The sequence below is a fragment of the Salmo salar genome, chromosome ssa26 (genome assembly GCF_905237065.1).
Source record: "Salmo salar chromosome ssa26, Ssal_v3.1, whole genome shotgun sequence".
Classification (NCBI taxonomy): Eukaryota; Metazoa; Chordata; class Actinopteri; order Salmoniformes; family Salmonidae; genus Salmo; species Salmo salar.
Window position 1 is genome coordinate 47,599,309 of NC_059467.1, and position 16,545 is coordinate 47,615,853.

At 43.9% G+C, this 16,545-nt stretch overlaps 1 protein-coding gene across 8 annotated transcripts in view; it reads right to left on the reverse strand.

The window, feature by feature from the left end:
• Positions 1-16,545, reverse strand: part of LOC106594011 (sodium/potassium/calcium exchanger 1) — a 48,804-nt gene that overhangs the window by 29,520 nt on the left and 2,739 nt on the right. For 6 of the 8 annotated variants that reach the window (XR_006762291.1, XR_006762293.1, XR_006762292.1 and 3 more), the window contains exons 3-5: positions 12,182-12,387; positions 2,308-2,415; positions 2,013-2,121 (exon numbers count right to left, since the gene is read on the reverse strand). Coding sequence is in view for 5 of the 8 variants with exons in the window: in XM_045709152.1 (XP_045565108.1) it covers positions 2,013-2,121; positions 2,308-2,415; positions 12,182-12,387 (423 nt within the window). In the remaining 3 variants the exon portion in view is untranslated. The remainder of the gene's footprint in view (positions 1-2,012; positions 2,122-2,307; positions 2,416-12,181; positions 12,388-16,545) is intronic. The other 2 variants (XM_045709154.1, XM_045709155.1) reach the window with 1 other exon arrangement.

Genomic DNA, 16,545 nt, shown 5'->3' on the forward strand with positions numbered 1-16,545 from the left:
CTCTTGCTTGAAGCTAACAGTCTGATGCTGATGTGAAGCTGAGCTAACAGTCTGATGATGCTGTGAAGTTGAGCTAACAGTCTGATGATGCTGTGAAGCTAACAGTCTGTTGATGATGTGAAGCTGAGCTAACAGTCGGATGCTGGTGGGAAGATGAGCTAACAGTCTGATGATGCTGTGAAGCTAATAGTCATGCTGCTGTGAAGCTAACAGTCTGATGCTGCTGTGAAGCTAAAAGTCTGATGCTGCTGTGAAGCTGAGCTAAAAGTCTGATGCTGCTGTGAAGCTAACAGTCTGATGCTGATGTGAAGCTAACAGTCTGATGCTGATGTGAAGCTAACAGTCTGATGCTGCTGTGAAGCTAACAGTCTGATGCTGCTGTGAAGCTAAAAGTCTGATGCTGCTGTGAAGCTGAGCTAATAGTCTGATGCTTCTGTGAAACTAACAGTCTGATGCTGCTGTGAAGCTGAGCTAACAGTCTGATGCTGCTGTGAAGCTGAGCTAACAGTCTGATGCTGCTGTGAAGCTGAGCTAACAGTCTGATGCTGCTGTGAAGCTGAGCTAACAGTCTGATGCTGCTGTGAAGCTGAGCTAACAGTCTGATGATGCTGTGAAGCTGAGCTAACAGTCTGATGATGCTGTGAAGCTGAGCTAACAGTCTGATGCTGCTGTGAAGCTGAGCTAATAGTCTGATGCTGCTGTGAAGCAAAGAGTCTGATGCTGTTGTGAAGCTAACAGTCTGATGCTGCTGTGAAGCTAACAGTCTGATGCTGATGTGAAGCTAAACGTCTGATGCTGCTGTGAAGCTGAGCTAATAGTCTGATGATGCTGTGAAGATGAGCTAATAGTCTGATGATGCTGTGAAGCTGAGCTAATAGTCTGATGATGCTGTGAAGATAAACGTCTGATGCTGCTGTGAAGCTGAGCTAATAGTCTGATGCTTCTGTGAAGCTGAGCTAACAGTCTGATGCTGCTGTGAAGCTGAGCTAACAGTCTGATGATGCTGTGAAGTTGAGCTAACAGTCTGATGATGCTGTGAAGTTGAGCTAACAGTCTGATGCTGCTGTGAAGCTGAGCTAACAGGCTGATGATGCTGTGAAGCTAAAATTCTGATGCTGCAGTGAAGCTAACAGTCTGATGCTGCTGTGAAGCTAACAGTCTGATGCTGCTGTGAAGCTGACATAGAGAGGCTGCTGCCAACATACAGTACAGACTCAAATCTCTGGCCATTTAAATAAATGCACTTAATAAAGGTATCACTAGTCACTTTAAATAACGCCACTTTAATAATGTCTACATATCCTACATTACTCATCTCATATGTATATACTGTATTCTATACCATCTACTGCATCTTGCCTATGCCGCATGGCCATCGCTCATCCATATATTTATATGTACATATTCTTATTTATCCCTTCACATTTGTGTGTATAAGGTAGTTGTTGTGAATTTGTTAGATTACTTGTTAGATATTACTGCATTGTTGGAACTAGAAGCACAACCATTTCGCTACACTCGCATTAACATCTGCTAACCATGTGTATCTGACCAATTTTTTTTTTTTGATTTGATTTGATTTGAATAGCTATAATATATGGTTCAGTAGCTCCTCCCAGGAGGCATAGCTTCCTGGTCCCTGCTACTGTACAGGAAGGACCATAGTATAGGTCCATAGATTAGGACCATAGATTAGGACCATAGATTAGGACCATTGTATAGGACCATAGTATAGGACCATAGATTAGAACCATAGATTAGGACCATAGATTAGGACCATAGTATAGGACCATAGATTAGGACCATAGATTAGGACCATAGATTAGGCCCATAGATTAGGCCCATAGATTAGGACCATAGATTAGGACCATAGATTAGGACCATAGATTAGGCCCATAGATTAGGACCATAGATTAGGACCATAGATTAGGACCATAGATTAGGACCATAGATTAGGACCATAGATTAGGACCATAGCGGTCCCTGAAATAATAAAGATTGATGTAAAGTACCTTCTCCCAGAGGGTCCAGTGTGTGGATCATCAGCTGGAAGATGGTGTTTCTGTTGGTGCTGTTGTGGAGAGAAGCATTACTGCCTCCTCTCTGGAGAGTGGGCTTCACCTGGGACAACACACACACACACACAACAGGGTTGAAGCCACGGCAGATCACGCCAGGTTACATTCTGGTAAAGCCTTCTTTTTGCTGGTCACTAAAATGACATCTAAAACCCCCCCCCCAAAAAAACATAATTTTACAATCAGTACACAACCTGATTATGACATCACAATCAAAGAGTGTTGAGACCTTCAATTTTTCTCTGTCTCTCTTCTGGGGTGAGTCTTGAGGTTGTGGTTTGGGTTCTGGTGAAACATTGTTTTGGGGTGGATCAGGTGGTGAAGGTCCACTGTTCTTCTGTAAATACAGGAATATTTTAGTACACGTTTACAATAGGAACCAGAGAGAGGAGAAAAGGCAGACTTTTAATGCACTTCCCCAGTGGGCAAAATGTACTGAATGGCTTTTCATGGTCAGGTTGTATTCTGATTGTAAAAAGGAAGGGTTTGTTGTCCTTTTTTTGTAGTCCAGAAAAAATATGTTGTTTCAACCAGAAAATAATGTCTTTATGAAATCCCATGCCAACATTTGCCCGCTGGGTAGAGGCTGCATAATGGGTGTCTACTGATGAGCCAAAGACAGGATTATAACAACAGTGATATTAGTGAGAACAGGTAACTGCCAAAATAAAGGAAAACACCAACATAAAGTGTTTTAATAGGGCGTTGAGCCAGAACAGCTTCAATGGCATAGATTCTACAAGTGTCTGGAACTCTATTGGGGGGATTTGGGCAGAAGTCTTGGTTAGATGAAGAACACACATCACCGATCAAAAGTTCTAGAACACCTACTCATTCAAGGGTTTTTCTTTATTTTGACTATTTCCTACATTGTAGAATAATAGTGAAGACATCAAAACTATGAAATAACACATATGGAATCATGTAGTAACCAAAAAAGTGTTAAACAAATTAAAATATATTTTATATTTGAGATTCTTCAAAGTAGCCACCCTTTTCCTTGATGACAGCTTTGCACACTCTTGGCATGCTTTTCCAACAGTCTTGAAGGAGTTCCCACATATGCTGAGCACTTGTTGGCTGCTTTTCCTTCACCCTGTGGTCCGACTCATCCCAAACCATCTCAATTTGGTTGAGGTCAGGGGATTGTGGAGGCCAGGTCATCTGATGCAGCACTCCATCACTCTCATTTTTGGTAAAATATCCCTTACACAGCCTGGAGCCAGTCCTTTTGAAAAACAAATGATAGTCCCACTAAGCCCAAACCAAATGGGATGGCGTATCGCTGCAGAATGCTGTGGTAGCCATGGTGGTTAACACTTTTTGGTTGCTACATGATTCCATATGTGTTTTTTTCATAGTTTTGATGTCTTCACTATTATTCTACAATGTAGAAAAAAGCAAAAATAAAGAAAAAGCCTTGAATGAGTAGGTGTGTCCAAACTTTTGACCGGTAGTGTATATCACTAATCTTCTGGATAGCAACAGAGATGTATTGGCTGTTCAGATGTGTAGGAGGAGACTCAGCATAGGAGAAAGGCTTAAATAGTGTAACTGACAGTTAATCTGTAAGTCTATGTCGTAGTTTTTTTTTGTTTGAATTGTTTACGTGTTCGCTATACGGGGGAAATGATAAGACAGGTGGAACTACGTGGCTAATAACTGTTGTAACGAGGATCATTATCGTAGCAACACATCTTTGGGGGTGAAGGCATTCCCGCGCGATGTTAGCTAAGTTTTCATGTGTAGTTCGTAAAGGTTGATATGTGTATGTTAGGATGAAGCGTGAATTCATGCCAGGAATATAAGTGTGAAGTTTGATTTCCTCCTTCTGTAATAAGCAGCCAATGAGGTATTTTTTCCTTTATTCGTGTGCTCAATCTGATACTGTTATAGCTCCGGCTAAACTGTTTATGTATGTAATTACTTCAGAGTTATACCAAGCTAATAAGTCACTCATAAGACAAGAAGGTGTAAGAGTGTGCTTAAACTGTATTTTCATTTACTTTATAGTTCTCACGGAAGGTGATAATTCTGACTAAACTACAGAATAAAGCCGCCAGTTAAAATCAAGGAACGGTTGTGCTCGTGGTTACTGGAGGGAGCTACAAATAGCACTACTTGTGTGAATGTGTTCTTTGTCTTATGCAGCTGTATGACCCAGTAGGTGAATAAGCTTGGTTTTTTTATTTTATATATTTTTTTATTTAACCTTTATTTAACTAGGCATGTCAGTTAAGAACAAATTCTTATTTACAATGACGGCCTACTCTGGCCAAACCCTAACCCAGACGACGCTGGGCCAATTGTGTCTATGGGACTCCCAATCACGGCCAGCTGTAATACAGCCTGGAATGAGCTGTACTAAGCGTCCATGAGTTTTTACTCTGTTTATTTACAACCTAACAGTTTGCTAGCGCTTGTGTGCATATGTGTGTGTCTGTACCTGTGTGTGTGTCTCTTCACAGTCCCTGCTGTTCCATAAGGTGTATTTTTATCTGTTTTCTAAATGATTCTACTTCTTGCATCAGTTACCTGATGTGGAATAGAGTTCCATGTGGTCATGGCTCTATGTAGTACTGTGAGCCTCCCATAGTCTGTTCTGGACTTGGGGGTTATGAAGAGACCTCTGGTGGTATGTCTTGTGGGGTATGTATGGGTGTCTGAGCTGTGTGCTAGTAGTTTAAACAGACCTCTGGTGGTATGTCTTGTGGGGTATGTATGGGTGTCTGAGCTGTGTGCTAGTAGTTTAAACAGACAGCTTGGTACATCCAGCTTGTCAACACTTCTTACAAAAACAAGTAATGATGAAGTCAATCTCTCCTCCACTTTGAGCCATGAGAGATTGACATGCATATCATTAATGTTAGCTCTCTGTGTACTTTTAAGGACCAGCAGTACTGCCCTGTTCTGAGCCAACTGCAATTTTCTCAAGTCCCTCATCGTGGCACCTGACCACACGACTGAACGGTAGTCCAGGTGTGACAAAACTAGGGCCATAGGACCTGCCTTGTTGATAGTGTTGTTAAGAAGGTAGAAACTAGGGCCTGTAGGACCTGCCTTGTTGATAGCGTTGTTAAGAAGGCAGAGTAGAGCTTTATTATGGACAGACTTCTCCCCATCTTAGTTACTGTTGTATCAATATGTTTTGACCATGACAGTTTATAATCCAGGGTTACTCCAAGAAGTGTAGTCACCTCAACTTGCTCAATTTCCACATTATTCATTACCAGATTTAATAAAGGTTAAGGGTTTAGTGAATGATTTGTCCTAAATACAATGCTTTTAGTTTTGAAATATTTAGGACTAACATATTCCTTGCTACCCATTCTGAAACTAACTGCAGCTCATTGTTAAGTGTGGCAGTCATTTCAGTCACTGTAGTAGCTGACGTGTATAGTGTGGAGGCATCCACATACATAGACACACTGGCTTTACTCAAAGCCAGTGGCATGTCATTAGTAAAGATTGAAAAAGTAAGGGGCCTAGACAGCTGCCCTGGGGAATTCCTGATTCCTGGATTATGTTAAAGAGGCTTCCATTAAAGAACACCCTCTGTGTTCTGTTAGACAGGTAACTCTTTATCCACATTATAGCAGGGGGTGTAAAGCCATAACACATATGTTTTCCATCAGAAGACTACGATCGATAATGTCAAAAGCCCCACTAAAATGTCTAACAAGACAGCCCCCACAATCTTTTTATCAGAGATTTCTCTCAGTTAATCAGTCATTTGTGTAAGTGCTGTGCTTGTTGAATGTCCTTCCCTATAAGCATGCTGAAAGTCTGTTGTCAATTCATTTACTGTAAAATAGCATTGTATTTGGTCAAATACAATTTTTTCCAAAAGTTTACTAAGGTTTGGTAACAGGCTGATTGATCGGCTATTTGAGCCAGTAACTGGGGCTTTTCTATTCTTTGGTAGGGGAATAACTTTAGCTTCCCTCCAGCCCTGAAAGCACACACTTTCTAGTAGGCTTAAATTGAAGATGATATGGCAAATAGGAGTAGCAATATCGTCCTCTATTGTCCAGTTAACACCCTATTGCCATTTGGGACCCAGCCTGTAAAAATGACTAGCATATAAATCATATTCAACCATTTCTCTGCTGAAAAAACGAAATGACAACCCAGATGCTTTACAGAATGACTTAGGACACCCCGTACTAGCATGAGAGAATCTAGGTTCCAAATGGCACCCTATTTCCTATATAGTGGTAATACTATAGACCAGAGCCCTATTCCCTATATAGTGGTACTACTTTAGACCAGGGCCCTATTCCCTATATAGTGCACTACTTTAGACCAGGGCCCTATAGAGGGTAGGGAGTAGGGAGCCATTTGGGTATCCATCAGCCTAGATGTGAAGGGCTGTCAAACGCCCCAATTGACCCAAGACATTCATTTAGTGCAGTGTCACGATTCTTCCACACTCATCAGCGGCTGATTGCAGGAGTGTTGTCCTGAGTGTGTGTTGTCCTGAGTGTTTGTGTTGTAGGGTGTGTTGTAGAGTGTGTGTTGTAGAATGTGTGTTGTAGTGTGTGTGTGTTGTAGAGTGTGTGTTGTAGAGTGTGTTGTAGTGTGTGTGTTGTAGAGTGTGTGTTGTAGTGTGTGTTGTAGTGTGTGTGTGTGTGTGTTGTAGAGTGTGTGTTGTAGAGTGTGTGTTGCAGAGTGTGTGTTGTAGTGTGTGTGTTGTAGTGTGTGTGTTGTAGTGTGTGTGTGTTGTAGTGTGTTGTAGTGTGTGTGTGTTGTAGTGTGTGTTGTAGTGTGTGTGTTGTAGAGTGTGTGTTGTAGTGTGTGTGTTGTAGTGTGTGTGTTGCAGAGTGTGTGTTGCAGAGTGTGTGTTGCAGAGTGTGTGTTGTAGAGTGTGTGTTGTAGAGTGTGTGTTGCAGAGTGTGTGTTGCAGTGTGTGTGTTGTAGAGTGTGTGTTGTAGTGTGTGTGTTGTAGAGTGTGTGTTGTAGAGTGTGTTGTAGTGTGTTGTAGAGTGTGTGTTGTAGTGTGTGTGTGTTGTAGTGTGTGTGTTGTAGTGTGTGTGTTGTAGTGTGTGTGTTGTAGTGTGTGTGTGTTGCAGAGTATGTGTTGTAGTGTGTGTGTGTTGTAGAGTATGTGTTGTAGTGTGTGTGTGTTTTAGTGCGTGTGTGTTGTAGTGTGTGTGTTGTAGTGTGTGTGTTGTAGAGTGTGTGTTGCAGAGTGTTTGTTGCAGAGTGTGTGTTGCAGAGTGTGTGTTGCAGAGTGTGTGTTGTAGTGTGTGTGTTGTAGTGTGTGTGTTGTAGTGTGTGTGTTGTAGAGTGTGTGTTGTAGAGTGTGTGTTGTAGAGTGTGTGTTGCAGAGTGTGTGTTGCAGAGTGTGTGTTGCAGAGTGTGTGTTGCAGAGTGTGTTGTAGAGTGTGTGTTGCAGAGTGTGTGTTGTAGAGTGTGTGTTGTAGTGTGTGTGTTGTAGTGTGTGTGTTGTAGTGTGTGTGTTGTAGTGTGTGTGTTGTAGTGTGTGTTGTAGTGTGTGTTGTAGTGTGTGTTGTGTGTGTTGTAGAGTGTGTGTTGTAGTGTGTGTGTGTTGTAGTGTGTGTGTGTTGTAGTGTGTGTGTTGTAGTGTGTGTGTTGTAGTGTGTGTGTTGCATGTGTTGTAGTGTGTGTGTTGTAGTGTGTGTGTTGTAGTGTGTGTGTGTTTGTAGTAGTGTGTGTTGTAGTGTGTGTGTTGCAGAGTGTGTGTTGCAGAGTGTTTGTTGTAGAGTGTGTGTTGCAGAGTGTGTGTTGCAGAGTGTGTGTTGCAGAGTGTGTGTTGCAGAGTGTGTGTTGTAGTGTGTGTGTTGTAGTGTGTGTGTTGTAGAGTGTGTTGTAGAGTGTGTGTTGTAGAGTGTGTTGTAGAGTGTGTGTGTTGTAGAGTGTGTGTGTTGTAGAGTGTGTGTTGTAGTGTGTGTGTTGTAGAGTGTGTGTTGTAGAGTGTGTGTTGTAGAGTGTGTGTGTTGTAGAGTGTGTGTTGTAGAGTGTGTGTTGTAGTGTGTGTGTGTGTTGTAGTGTGTGTGTTGTAGAGTGTGTGTTGTAGTGTGTGTGTTGTAGAGTGTGTGTTGTAGTGTGTGTGGCAGAGTGTGTGTTGTGTGTGCTGGAGGGTGCGTGTTGGTATGTTGTAGTGTGTGTGTTGGAGGGTGTGTGTGGCAGAGTGTGTGTTGTGTGTACTGGAGGGTGCGTGTTGGTGTGTTGGAGGGTGTGTTGCAGAGTGTGTGTTGCAGAGTGTGTGTTGCAGAGTGTGTGTTGCAGAGTGTGTGTTGGTGTGTTGGAGGGTGTATTGTGAGTAGTGTCGCAGGGCCCCCGCAAGATCTGAGAAAGCCCCGGGAAAACCACTAACTTGGGGCAAAGAGAAAAAATATCTCCTGCTATCTTACACATTTTCCCTGAGGATGAGAGAAAATGTTGCTGTTTTAAAGCTAATTTCCTGCAATTCTACACATATTGCCATGGGACAGAGAGATAAATGTGCAGTTTTATAGCTAATCTCATGCTATTCTACACATTTTGTAATGAGGCTGAGATAATGTTTGATTTGAGTCAGTGTACGGTTGTGGATTCTCTGCATTGTTTGGCATATTGACAGTTAATTTGAAAAATATGTGGAATCATTCTTCTAAAAACGCATGTCAAAAATGTTATAAATTGATTTGCATTTTAATGAGGGAAATAAGTATTTGACCCCTCTGCAAAACATGACTTAGTACTTGGTGGCAAACCCCTAGTTGGCAATCACAGAGGTCAGACGTTTCTTGTAGTTGGCCACCAGGTTTGCACACATCTCAGGAGGGATTTTGTCCCACACCTCTTTGCAGATCTTCTCCAAGTCATTAAGGTTTTGAGGCTGACGTTTGGCAACTCGAACCTTTAGCTCCCTCCACAGATTTTCTATGGGATTAAGGTCTGGAGACTGGCTAGGCCACTCCAGGACCTTAATGTGCTTCTTCTTGAGCCACTCCTTTGTTGCCTTGGTCGTGTGTTTTGGGTCATCGTCATGCTGGAATACCCATCCACGACCCATTTTCAATGCCCTGGCTGAGGGAAGGAGGTTCTCACCCAAGATTTGACGGTACATGGCCCCGTCCATCGTCCCTTTGATGCGGTGAAGTTGTCCTGTCCCCTTAGCAGAAAAACACCCCCAAAGCATAATGTTTCCACCTCCATGTTTGACGGTGGGGATGGTGTTCTTGGGGTCATAGGCAGCATTCCTCCTCCTCCAAACACGGCGAGTTGAGTTGATGCCAAAGAGCTCCATTTTGGTCTCATCTGACCACAACATTTTCACCCAGTTGTCCTCTGAATCATTCAGATGTTCATTGGCAAACTTCAGACGGGCATGCATATGTGCTTTCTTGAGCAGGGGGACCTTGCGGGTGCTGCAGGATTTCAGTCCTTCACGGCGTAGTGTGTTACCAATTGTTTTCTTGGTGACTATGGTCCCAGCTGCCTTGAGATCATTGACAAGATCCTCCCGTGTAGTTCTGGGCTGATTCCTCACCGTTCTCATGGTCATTAAATGGTCATTAAAATGCAAATCAATTTATAACATTTTTCTGGATTTTTTTGTTGTTATTCTGTCTCTCACTGTTCAAATAAACCTACCATTAAAATTATAGACCGATCATTTCTTTGTCAGTGGGCAAACGTACAAAATCAGCAGGGGATCAAATACTTTTTTCCCCCACTGTAGCTAGCAACATACAGCGCAGATACGTTCTTCACATTCATTATTTTACACAATATCTTATCACAGCACTGGCAAACCATGGTTGACCAACTCCCTGACCAAAATGGCTGACCTTTATCGCATCATAAGAAGACTCATGACCATTCTAGTATTCAAATTCCTAATTCTATGGGGGCAACCTCCAGGGGGCTCACAACCCATGCATTGGGCTGCGGGGGGTATGTGGTACGCTGCTGTGTGTGTGTGTAATGGAGACTGTGTGTGTGTGTGTGTGTGTGTGTGTGTGTGTGTGTGTGTGTGTGTGTGTGTGTGTGTGTGTGTGTGTGTGTGTGTGTGTGTGTGGAAAATGAAGCAAAACATTCTTGTTAGCTGGTTGGTACTCTGTTGTCGAGGGCCATTGAAAAACAAACGCTATCATTTAGCATAACGTAACATGTAGGCTAAACATGAAGCTTTGACAACTGAAGAATGCTATGCTGTGTGGTAATCAGTGCCTGTGTGTTTAGCACAGGAGGCTGTTGAGGGGAGGACGGCTCATAATAACGACTGGAACGGAGCAAACGGCTCCAGGCTGGATCATGTTGTTGTATTGTTGTATGTTTTAATGATGTAATGTATTGATTGTTGCTGCCTTCTTGGCCAGGTCTCCCTGGAAAAATAGACTCTGGTTCTCAATGTGCTTTGCCTGGATAAATAAAGGTTAAATAAAAATTATTAATGAACATTGGGCTTAATGTATTTGATACCATTCAACTGATTCCGCTCCAGCCGTTACCACGAGCCCGTCCTCCCTAATTAAGGAGCCACCAGCCTCCTCTGACGTTGAAGTGGGTGGGTGCTATTTGTTTCTACTGGTCTGGACAATAATTCCCTGCTACAGCTTTGTCTGCCAAAGAATATATAATGAAACAGAGAGGATTGATATTCAGATGACCGTGACTAGAGCTATATGGTGACTGGCACCAGGTGTGGGATTTAGCTGAATAATACGCTCCTCCAGTGTGACAATGACAAACTGATGGCTGACATTACTTTACATCTCATCAGCATTACATCACCCCCGTCCCTCCGTCCCGTCCTCCCCTGACCCATGCTCCCCTACGCTGGGCTCTGACACCTGGGATCCTTTCAGGGATTCAGTCCCAATCATCAAAGTCTGCCGAGTCTGGCTGCCACACAAATACACACTCTATGGCCTGTACAAAGGGCTGGATGGATAAACACAGGCTCTGATGACAGTCCAGTGAATCAACCATTCCATGTCTCTCATGGACTAGACCAGAGAGGGTCTGGGTGATATTGTCTCTCATGGACTAGACCAGAGAGGGTCTGGGTCCTGGGTGATATTGTCTCTCATGGACTAGACCAGAGAGGGTCTGGGTCCTGGGTGATATTGTCTCTCATGGACTGGACCAGAGAGGGTCTGGGTCCTGGGTGATATTGTCTCTCATGGACTAGACCAGAGAGGGTCTGGGTCCTGGGTGATATTGTCTCTCATGGACTAGACCAGAGAGGGTCTGGGTCCTGGGTGATATTGTCTCTCATGGACTGGACCAGAGAGGGTCTGGGTCCTGGGTGATATTGTCTCTCATGGACTGGACCAGAGAGGGTCTGGGTCCTGGGTGATATTGTCTCTCATGGACTGGACCAGAGAGGGTCTGGGTCCTGGGTGATATTGTCTCTCATGGACTAGACCAGAGCTGGGTCTGGGTCCTGGGTGATATTGTCTCTCATGGACTAGACCAGAGAGGGTCTGGGTCCTGGGTGATATTGTCTCTCATGGACTGGACCAGAGAGGGTCTGGGTCCTGGGTGATATTGTCTCTCATGGACTGGACCAGAGAGGGTCTGGGTCCTGGATGATATTATAATAATGGGCCACTCTGCCTACCTGTCTGTCTGCCACTCTGCCTACCTGTCTGTCTGTCTGTATGTCTGCCACTCTGCCTACCTGTCTGTCTGTCTGTATGTCTGCCACTCTGCCTACCTGTCTGTCTGTCTGTATGTCTGCCACTCTGCCTACCTACCTGTCTGACTTTCTGCCACTCTACCTGCCTGCCTGTCTGTCTGTCTGTCTGTCTGTCTGTCTCTCTACCTGCCTGCCTGCCTGCCTGCCTGCCTGCCTGCCTGTCTGTCTGTCTGTCTGTCTGTGTCAGCCACTTTGTCTGCCTACCTGCCTGTCTGTCTGTCAGCCACTCTGCCTACCTACCTACCTACGTCTGTCTGTCTGTCTGTCTGTCTGTCTGTCTGTCTGTCTGTCTGTCTGTCTGTCTGTCTGTCTGTCAGCCACTTTGTCTGCCTACCTGCCTGTCTGTCTGTCAGCCACTCTGCCTACCTGTCTGTCTGTCTGTCTGTCTGTCTGTCTGTCTTTTTGCTTCACCAAAACTGCCTAACAAAGTCCCAACAACTCTACCAACCTTCTTGGGTTCCTTCTCCTCTTCCTCCTCCGGCATGATGATCTTGACAATGCTCTTGTGTTTGTTGATCTGCGTCTTGACGAAGTGTTCGATCTGCACGTTGAACTTCATGAAGCAGACGTAGGCTACGTAACCCGACACCAGCATTACGCTCTCCCACCACATGATGGTGTTGTCCAAGAAGAACACTATCAGCATGACCAGATCTATGATGGAGGAGGAGGAAGGGGAAGGGGAGAGGGAGGAGCAGGGGGAGGAGGAGGAGGGGGAGGAAGAGGAGGAAGGAGGAGGAGAACGAGGAGGAGGAGGAGGGGGAGGAGGGGGAGGAGGAGGAGGGAGAGGAGGGGGAGGGCAAGAAACGTGAGAACATGATAGTGTTGTCCAGGATGAACACGATCAGCATGATCAGGAGAGAGGAGAGGATGAGTCCCAAATGGCATCCTATTCCCTCTATAGTGGTACTACTATAGACCAGAGCCCTATTCCCTATATAGTGGTACTACTATAGACCAGAGCCCTATTCCCTATATAGTGGTACTACTATAGACCAGAGCCCTATTCCCTATATAGTGGTACTACTATAGACCAGAGCCCTATTCCTATATAGTGGTACTACTATAGACCAGAGCCCTATTCCCTATATAGTACACTACTATAGACCAGAGCCCTATTCCCTATATAGTGGTACTACTATAGACCAGAGCCCTATTCCCTATATAGTGGTACTACTATAGACCAGAGCCCTATTCCCTATATAGTGGTACTACTATAGACCAGAGCCCTATTCCCTATATAGTGGTACTACTATAGACCAGAGCCCTATTCCCTATATAGTGGTACTACTATAGACCAGAGCCCTATTCCTTATATAGTGGTACTACTATAGACCAGAGCCCTATTCCCTATATAGTACACTACTATAGACCAGAGCCCTATTCCCTATATAGTGGTACTACTATAGACCAGAGCCCTATTCCCTACAGTGGGGGAAAAAAGTATTTGATCCCCTGCTGATTTTGTACGTTTGCCCACTGACAAAGAAATTATCAGTCTATAATTTTAATGGTAGGTTTATTTGAACAGTGAGAGACAGAATAACAACAAAAATATCTAGAAAAACACATGTCAAAAATGTTATGAATTGATTTGCATTTTAATGAGGGAAATAAGTATTTGACCCCCTCTCAATCAGAAAGATTTCTGGCTCCCAGGTGTCTTTTATACAGGTAACGAGCTGAGATTAGGAGCACACTCTTAAAGGGAGTGCTCCTAATCTCAGTTTGTTACCTGTATAAAAGACACCTGTCCACAGAAGCAATCAATCAATCAGATTCCAAACTCTCCACCATGGCCAAGACCAAAGAGCTCTCCAAGGATGTCAGGGACAAAATTGTAGACCTACACAAGGCTGGAATGGGCTACAAGACCATCGCCAAGCAGCTTGGTGAGAAGGTGACAACATTTGATGCGATTTTTCACAAATGGAAGAAATACAAAAGAACTGTCAATATCCCTCGGCCTGGGGCTCCATGCAAGATCTCACCTCGTGGAGTTGCAATGATCATGAGAACGGTGAGGAATCAGCCCAGAACTACACGGGAGGATTTTGTCAATGATCTCAAAGCAGCTGGGACCATAGTCACCAAGAAAACAATTGGTAACACACTACGCCGTGAAGGACTGAAATCCTGCAGCGCCCGCAAGGTCCCCCTGCTCAAGAATACATATACAGGCCCGTCTGAAGTCTGCCAATGAACATCTGAATGATTCAGAGGACAACTGGGTGAAAGTGTTGTGGTCAGATGAGACCAAAATGGAGCTCTTTGACATCAACTCAACTCGCCGTGTTTGGAGGAGGAGGAATGCTGCCTATGACCCCAAGAACACCATCTCCACCGTCAAACATGGAGGTGGAAACATTATGCTCTGGGGGTGTTTTTCCTGCTAAGGGGACAGGACAACTTCACCGCATCAAAGGGACGATGGACGGGGCCATGTACCGTCAAATCTGGGGTGAGAACCTCCTTCCCTCAGCCAGGGCATTGAAAATGGGTCGTGGATGGATATTCCAACATGACAATGACCCAAAACACACGGCCAAGGCAACAAAGGAGTGGCTCAAAAAGAAGCACATTAAGGTCCTGGAGTGGCCTAGCCAGTCTCCAGACCTTGATCCCATAGAAAATCTGTGGAGGGAGCTAAAGGTTCGAGTTGCCAAACGTCAGCCTCAAAACCTTAATGACTTGGAGAAGATCTGCAAAGAGGTGTGGGACAAAATCCCTCCTGAGATGTGTGCAAACCTGGTGGCCAATTACAAGAAACGTCTGACCTCTGTGATTGCCAACAAGGGGTTTGCCACCAAGTACTAAGTCATGTTTTGCAGAGAGGTGAAATACTTATTTCCCTCATTAAAATGCAAATCAATTTATAACATTTTTGACATGCGTTTTTCTGGATTTTTTTGTTGTTATTCTGTCTCTCACTGTTCAAATAAACCTACCATTAAAATTATAGACTGATCATTTCTTTGTAATTGGGCAAACGTACAAAATCAGCAGGGGATCAAATACTTTCCCCCCCACTGTATATAGTGCACTACTATAGACCAGAGCCCTATTCCCTATATAGTGCACTACTATAGACCAGAGCCCTATTCCCTATATAGTGGTACTACTATAGACCAGCGCTCTATTCCCTATATAGTGCACTACTATAGACCAGAGCCCTATTCCCTATATAGTGGTACTACTATAGACCAGAGCCCTATTCCCTATATAGTGGTACGACTATAGACCAGAGCCCTATTCCCTATATAGTGGTACTACTATAGACCAGAGCCCTATTCCCTATATAGTCCACTACTATAGACCAGAGCCCTATTCCCTATATAGTGGTACTACTATAGACCAGAGCCCTATTCCCTATATAGTGGTACTACTATAGACCAGAGCCCTATTCCCTATATAGTCCACTACTATAGACCAGAGCCCTATTCCCTATATAGTGGTACTACTATAGACCAGAGCCCTATTCCCTATATAGTGGTACTACTATAGACCAGAGCCCTATTCCCTATATAGTGGTACTACTATAGACCAGAGCCCTATTCCCTATATAGTGGTACTACTATAGACCACAGCCCTATTCACTATATAGTGGTACTACTATAGACCAGAGCCCTATATAGTGGTACTACTATAGACCAGAGCCCTATTCCCTATATAGTGCACTACTATAGACCAGAGCCCTATTCCCTATATAGTGGTACTACTATAGACCAGAGCCCTATTCCCAATATAGTGGTACTACTATAGACCAGAGCCCTATTCCCTATATAGTGCACTACTATAGACCAGAGCCCTATTCCCTATATAGTGGTACTACTATAGACCAGAGTCCTATTCCCTATATAGTGGTACTACTATAGACCAGAGCCCTGTTCCCTATATAGTGGTACTACTATAGACCAGAGCCCTATTCCCTATATAGTGGTACTACTATAGACCAGAGCCCTATTCCCTATATAGTGGTACTACTATAGACCAGAGCCCTATTCCCTATATAGTGGTACTACTATAGACCAGAGCCCTATTCCCTATATAGTGCACTACTATAGACCAGAGTCCTATTCCCTATATAGTGAACTACTATAGACCAGAGTCCTATTCCCTATATAGTGGTACTACTATAGACCAGAGCCCTATTCCCTATATAGTCCACTACTATAGACCAGAGCCCTATTCCCTATATAGTGGTACTACTATAGACCAGAGCCCTATTCCCTATATAGTGGTACTACTATAGACCAGAGCCCTATTCCCTATATAGTGGTACTACTATAGACCAGAGCCCTATTCCCTATATAGTGGTACTACTATAGACCAGAGCCCTATTCCCTATATAGTGGTACTACTATAGACCAGAGTCCTATTCCCTATATAGTGGTACTACTATAGACCAGAGCCCTATTCCCTATATAGTGGTACTACTATAGACCAGAGTCCTATTCCCTATATAGTGGTACTACTATAGACCAGAGCCCTATTCCCAATATAGTGGTACTACTATAGACCAGAGCCCTATTCCCTATATAGTGGTACTACTATAGACCAGAGCCCTATTCCCCATATAGTGGTACTACTATAGACCAGAGCCCTATTCCCTATATAGTACACTACTTTAGACCAGAGCCCTATTCCCTATATAGTGGTACTACTATAGACCAGAGTCCTATTCCCTATATAGTGGTACTACTATAGACCAGAGCCCTATTCCCAATATAGTGGTACTACTATAGACCAGAGCCCTATTCCCTATATAGTGGTACTACTATAGACCAGAGCCCTATTCCCCATATAGTGGTA